Source organism: Salvelinus fontinalis, chromosome 29, assembly GCF_029448725.1.
Source record: "Salvelinus fontinalis isolate EN_2023a chromosome 29, ASM2944872v1, whole genome shotgun sequence".
NCBI lineage: Eukaryota > Metazoa > Chordata > Actinopteri > Salmoniformes > Salmonidae > Salvelinus > Salvelinus fontinalis.
Genome location: NC_074693.1, coordinates 18,040,238 through 18,047,352, shown reverse-complemented (window position 1 = coordinate 18,047,352; position 7,115 = coordinate 18,040,238). Strand labels below are relative to the sequence as shown.

The following is a 7,115-nucleotide window of genomic DNA, read 5'->3' as shown; positions in this document are numbered from 1 at the left end:
TTTCGTAAAGGATTTCCTGATTGTAGTGTGTCCAACCCCTTTCTATTGCAACTAATTTGCTGTTAGATGTTTTAAACCATTTGCTAGGCTCTCTCATGAGCTCGCAACAGTGCAAAATATATGCCTGAAAGCCATTTTGGCTCGAATCATTCATGCGAACTATTCATATTCTGTCGCTTGTCGAGAGCCGAAATGACGTCAATTGCACCATCTATGTTGTCGGCGCGCAATCTATGGTGCTGAAACATCAGTGATGGATGCGCATGTAGGCGGAAGGGTTCCTACAAACAGCGCAGAGTGAGTGGTTTGGTAGCGGCTGCAGCAGCAGGAGGAAGGACGGCGGTTCTACCCCTAGTGTCTTTCAGTTTAGGCAGAAAATTATATCGGTGTGCCCATTTTGATAGTAATCGGTGATTTGAGTATTAGACAAAGGGATTATTTGAGATATATTTCGAAGAATTTCCTTCCGGACAGAGACCGGAACCGCCATTTTAATCGAGTATAACACGTTTTCGGTGACGGAGGCACTAGCACAATACAATGGCTCTTAAAAGAATTCATAAGGTAAGAAGGAAGTCAACGGCAAGGCCCAATGTTTCGCAGTTACAATAAATAAGTGATATTTGAATTTTGTCTGGTATATGTGTCATCTGAGTCATGTCGGTATTAAATGTTTTGCCTTTAAAAGCTTGTTACCCACGGAGGTACGGCTAATGCTGGGCTGACGGCGTTAACCAATGCGCCTCTTTCGGTGTTCCATCCACATTTTGGGCCCTCCACCTTTTACTACCAGTTTGCCAATTAACGTTAGTTATCCAACGTTAACTTGGCTAGTAATTGTGTTATCTTTATCCAGAGGAGATCAGTGTATTTACATATTTAGAATCCAAAATAACTGGTTTACATAATAGTCGTTAGCCAGCTAACGGCTTCTGTAGTTTGCTAACTAGCACTGCTAATGCAGTCGGCTACGTTAGTTAGCTTGCTAGTTAGTAACTAGGCAGCTAAATATATTTAATATTTGTCCCACAAATTCAGTAATCACTTAGCTAGCTACCTATAATTATGTGATAACTTGCTAGGTTATGGCTGGGAATATTTTGTCCTAACTAGCTAAAACCGTTTTCTAGCCTTCCACTCTGCTGTAATTTGACAGTGTCAAACTGGGCCCCGAGTAGCGGTATCTAACTGTCCAGATAAGATGAGGTGTATTTTATTTATTTCCCCCCCCCTCATGTCAGCTAACTACATAATGGAACTAGCTAGCTAACCAGTAAGTTGGATGTTAGCTAGATATATCACCAGAAGGGCCTTTTTTTTATTTTATTTTGTTGTTGTTCATCTCTAAACTCATAGTGATCAACCAGAATGCGTGGCAGTTGGCTAACATTTGGGCATTGTTAACCAGCTAAAGATACGGATTCATTACTTTTGGTAGTCCAAAGATGGCTAGCCAAGTAGGTACCAGGCAATCCCAGTAGTAGCTTCCATGACGTTGACTTAACTCATATCATGGTTATGATCTTAGGTTGTCATGTGTGTTGCTTGGGAAATATATTGTTATCTAACTTTTTTTAGTTAATTTTCGATTACTAAAGCTCAGTAGAATGAAACTGTGATCAGGCAGTTAAATCTAACAGTGTTTGACAGTTTTTAGGTGAACTCTTGTTACTTATTTTGTATCTGTTCTAAACTCTGGTGTCACATTACTAGTGAATACATGATTTGTCTGTGTTAGGCAGGTAGCCTAGTGGTTAAGAGCATTGGGCCAGTAACCGAAAGGTCGATGGTTTGAATCCCTGAGCTGACTAGGTTGAAGAATCTGTTGATAAAGGCATTTAACACTAATTGCTTCTGTGAGTTGCTCTGGAGCCTCTGCTAAGTGTTATAAATGTAATTGTAACGGTATTGGATTGATTAATAGAATGTGATTGACATGATGAACTTTTGGCTGCCCCTTTGCAGACAAATGCGTTCAACTAGTATTGCTAACCGCTTGTATTCTCGTCTCTCAGGAGTTGAATGACTTGGCACGGGACCCACCAGCCCAGTGTTCTGCAGGACCAGTAGGAGATGACAGTAAGTAGCTCGTCATCAGGCAACCCAACAATACATGTCAGTTATCGCTTTTGTTCTGACATCCTGTTCAACATTTTAGGCTTCCTGCTCTCCACATGATTTGTGTAAAAAAAAAAGTAGGCTAGATGCAGATAATCCATAATTATTCTGAAATGTGGTGAGTCTTGTGCAGTCTGGTTTATCAGTAAAATCTCTCAACCAACCAGAACCACAGAGTATATGGACTGCTTATCTCAAAATGATTACCTTAATGCCACATGTTTGTTCTAGAATCTACAGGCTCAGTGAAATGCCTTCCCTTTAAATCAGTTTCACTTTTGGTATTGGGTCAGGTACCAGGAAGTTTGTGCTGACTTACCAATGGTTCTATGGTTACATTAAGGTAGGTGAGGTAAGATGTCCATCATAGCCAGGAGCAGCATGTCACTCTGTAACTGCCTTACCATACCTGGACACCATTGATACTAGATTATGTTAATTGATTGGACGGATTGCACATTTTTACTTGTGTCTTACAAATTACAACAACAAAAAAGCAATTTTTACAATGAGATTTATTTAGCTTATTGTGTGGAATGAACACCCAGTTTGTGAACATGACCACTGCAACAACCCCTTCTATCAAGCATATATGAGAGCATCACGGAACATACTTCTCAAGTCACTCTTTTAGTCAAATCATTGTCTAAGATGCATAGTAATTACTGTCAGACTGCTTGTTGATTATTTACATTTTAGTCATTTAGCAGACGCTCTTATCCAGAGCGACTTACAGTAGAGTGCATACATTTTATTACATTTTTTACATTTCATTACATTTTACATACTGAGACAAGGATATCCCTACCGGCCAAACCCTCCCTAACCCGGACGACGCTATGCCAATTGTGCGTCGCCCCACGGACCTCCCGGTTGTGGCCGGCTGCGACAGCCTGGGCGCGAACCCAGAGACTGGTGGCGCAGCTAGCACTGCGATGCAGTGCCCTAGACCACTGCCCCACCCGGGAGGCCAGATTATAAGAAGATATAAAGTTCAAAGCCATTAACAAACTGAGTGGTTCACTCAGACAAGTGTCAAATGCCATCTGATATCTGTCAAATTGCTGCTAAATGATATGTCTTATCAGGGAACACAGTGATGAAACAAACTGGCTTATTGTCTCGAGAGAAAGAAATGATTCCACTTTTTTTTTTTTTTTTTTTTATCTGCCTGCTTGAGAATCACTAGCTCTCAGGAACTCTCCGGCAACCATCTGATCTGGTATATTCTGCCCTGTGCCCTCTGTGATGTGCTCAGCTCGAAAAGTTGACGAATTTTAGCTTTGTCACCCATGTCCACAACTTCTTTTGGGCTTATATAACATCCCAGATAGGCTAGAGTACAGCAACCTGGGTCTTTCCAAGAGAATGGTTGTCTAATGGCTCTAAACTCGGATGTTCTCTTATTCCTTATTTTCTCACATGTCTGCATTTTAGCTCAGGGTGGTAATGGTACCTTTGTTTAAAATGTTGTAATGTTCTAGTTAGTTCTTTTAGTTGAGAGCTTTGCGTTCACTCTTATCTTTAGATGGCATTCGGCCACTCCCCTGAGTTTTTAGGATGGATTACGTCAGCAATATAACATTTGCTTGAATTCAAATTTCCATTTGCTTAACTTCTGCACTGACATCATTCATGATATTACGTCAATCCATTTTTTATACTGCTGGAATTGTATTATAAATCTTCTAGAATGAGTATCCAGCCCCATCCTGGGCTTTGCCTCAGCCTGACTTCATAGCATTCCTACTACCTCTCCCTACTCTGACTGACTACATCTGGTGGTTTCACTTCTCTGTTTTTCAGTGTTTCACTGGCAAGCCACAATAATGGGACCTGTAAGTACTGACGACATTCACGCTACCATAAATATTAGCTTATATAATGTTGTATAGGACAGTGTTTCTCGCCATGATTAAATTATACTAAAGACCCATTCAACTCTGCTAAGATTGACTTGATACTAATAGTGCTGAATATTCTGCTCTCTCTAACAGAACGACAGTCCTTATCAGGGTGGGGTATTCTTCCTGACCATTCACTTTCCCACAGACTACCCCTTCAAACCGCCAAAGGTGAGACAGAACTGTGTGTACACACACTGAAGTGACAGATGACATCCACTTATCGTAGTTTCTCATACACACCAGCACACACAATCATTTGTTTCTGCATCTTTTCTCTGATGGCTGTAACTGTGTGATTCCATGATGCTCCTTTTCTGTACCTGTCATCCATTTAGTTCTTTCTTCCTCCTCTTAACTCAACCACGTCCGTTCTGTTTGTTTCTCTGTGTGTGCAGGTTGCGTTTACCACAAGAATCTACCACCCAAATATCAACAGCAACGGCAGCATCTGTCTCGACATCCTGCGATCACAGTGGTCTCCCGCTCTAACCATCTCCAAAGGTACACGGAGGAAGGGGGAAAAACAAAAACGTTGTTTTTATGTTACTAAGACTGTAAAATATGAATATGTCCTCTTTGCTGTTTGTTTTGGAACCTGTGTCTGGTGGGGTATCTGAGTGACTGACTGAACTTCCTGTTTGTCTGTTTTGTCACAGTAACTGCCTAACTAATTTAGGTTCAGCTCTCCTTACCTCTGTCTTAAGCCGAACCATTAACATCGAACCTTCCCTTAGTTCTTCTCTCAATCTGCTCTCTGCTGTGCGACCCAAACCCGGACGACCCCTTAGTACCGGAGATCGCCCGCATCTACAAGACGGACAGGGAAAAGTGAGTAACTATCTAAATATCTTGCTTCAGATGGTGTACTATAGGATGTCATACAAGCTCTTGAGTCAGTGGTTAAACAGGATGATCTTGTTAGATCTTTTAGATAATCCTCTGGGTATGTATGTCTGTATGCTGCAACTGTTGAATATGTTTGCTTATATATACACTGAACAAAAATATAAACAACAATTGCAAAGATTTTTACTGAGTTAGTTCATATAAGAAAATCAGTCAATCAAAATATATTAATTAGGCTCTACTATATGGATTTCACATGACTGGGTATATAGTTAGCATCTGGTCACAGATACCTTCAAAAAAAAAAAAGTAGGGGCGTGGATCCGAACCAGTCGGTATCTGGCGTGCCCACCATTTGCCTCATGCAGCGCGACACTTCTCCTTTGCATAGAGTTGTTTGTGGAATGTTGTACCACTCCTCTTAAATGGGTGTGCGAATTTGCTGGATATTGGCGGGAACTGGGACACGTTGTTATACATGGCGATCCAGAGCATCCCAAACATGCTCAATGGGTGACATGACTGAATAGGCAGGCTATGGAAGAACTGGGAAATGTTCCGCTTCTAGGATTTGTGTACAGATCCTTGGACATGGGGTTGTGCATTGTCATGCTGAAACATCAGGTGATGGCGGCGAATGAATGGCACGACAAAGGGCCTCAGGATCTCGTCAAGGTATCTCTTTGCATTCAAATTGCCATCGATAAAATGCAATTGTGTTCGTTGTCCGTAGTTTATGCCTGCAGTCAGCATGCCAATTGCACGCTCCCTCAATTTGAGACATCTGTGGCATTGTGTGACACATCTGCACATTTTAGTGGCCTTTTGTTGTCCCCAGCACAAGGTGCACTTGTGTAAGGATCATGTTGTTTAATCAGCTTTTTGATATGCCACACCTGTCAGGTGGATGGATTAACTTGGCAAAGGAGAAATGCTCACTAACAAGGACATAAACAAATTTGTGCACAACATTTTAGAGAACTAAATATTTTGTTCTTATGAAACATTTCTGGGATCTTTTATTTCAGCTCATGAAAATTGGGACCAACACTTTACATGTTGAGTTTATATTTTTGTTCAGTGTGTTAATCTGGACACTTACTCTATTCATGAACCAGAAATTCACACTCTCTCTTTGCTTCCAGGTACAACAGAATAGCTCGGGAATGGACACAAAAGTATGCAATGTAGTGTTGGAGTAGAATCATGGCGAAACCACCTGTACAACTAAGGTTAGGGGAGCTTTGAAAGTAAAGAGAAGTTAAAACGGATCTTGTTGGTTTCCATTGGAGTGCTTTCTTTGAGCCACGCCTCCCCTTAACCAGAGCACCTCCCTCTTTCCTGCCCTTTCCCCCCTCCCTTTACGACCAATTCTCCACCCCACTTAACCTGGCAGCCATGGTGTACATATTCTCAAACTGCAATCATGCCCCTTGCGCTCCCTTCCTTATTCCTGGTCATATCTCTGATGCAGGCTGGGCTACTCTCCCCCCTGATGTTTCCATAGGGCCCTGCCTGTGCCCTCACTCCAAATGTTCTTGACTCTGAAAGCATTCCATATCATCTGTATGACTAGGGGACTGTTCTTTTTTTTTTTTTTGGTGGGGAGGGGGGTCTAAAAATGGAAGGATTTTTACACTCTATACCTTGTTTTGTCTCCTGATATCCCAGCTATATAGACATGAATTTAGGAAATTGTATAAAATCTACAAAGGAATTGTTTTAAAATCATAGCAGGCTATAAAATTGAAAACTGTATGTACTTCTGATCTTCTCTCAAATTATATGAAAGGACTTTAATTGATCCACTGTCCCCCACCATTGCCATAAACCAAGATTGTTTCTGTGCACGCCCCCCCCCCCCCCCCCCCCTCAAACCCCCTTTCGCCAAGACCAACACCTTCATTACATTCACAAACTGGAGGTTTTGGACCAGGTATTTAAAGAAAGTTTTCTTAGTTTATCCTGTGTTTTTATTATTTCCCTATAACTCTTAGGTTGTATTTTTGCTATTGTTGAAATTGGAGGAGAACAACATCTTCAGGCTGTGGGGGCTGGCTTGGGCTCTGGGTGTGAGGACAAAAATGCTCCTCACACAAACAAACTGTATATTGAATTACCTGAGAGGCTCTTTGAGCTTTGTGTGTTGATTAAACTGTGTAATAAAAACCATGACTCAAGCGTCCACTTGAGTTTCAAACATCACTGGCTGGAGAGATGGATGGAAGACATGTTGTTAAGCTA

At 41.5% G+C, this 7,115-nt stretch overlaps 1 protein-coding gene across 1 annotated transcript; it reads left to right on the top strand.

Annotated features, from left to right (window-relative positions):
* Positions 1-224: 224 nt before the first annotated feature.
* Positions 225-7,076, top strand: LOC129827533 (ubiquitin-conjugating enzyme E2 D2). The gene is made up of 7 exons (XM_055888457.1): positions 225-564; positions 2,016-2,079; positions 3,925-3,956; positions 4,116-4,193; positions 4,421-4,526; positions 4,760-4,853; positions 6,017-7,076. The coding sequence occupies exons 1-7, from the start codon at positions 541-543 to the stop codon at positions 6,060-6,062; spliced, it is 444 nt and encodes a 147-aa protein (XP_055744432.1). The 5' UTR covers positions 225-540; the 3' UTR covers positions 6,063-7,076.
* The last annotated feature ends 39 nt before the right edge of the window (positions 7,077-7,115 follow it).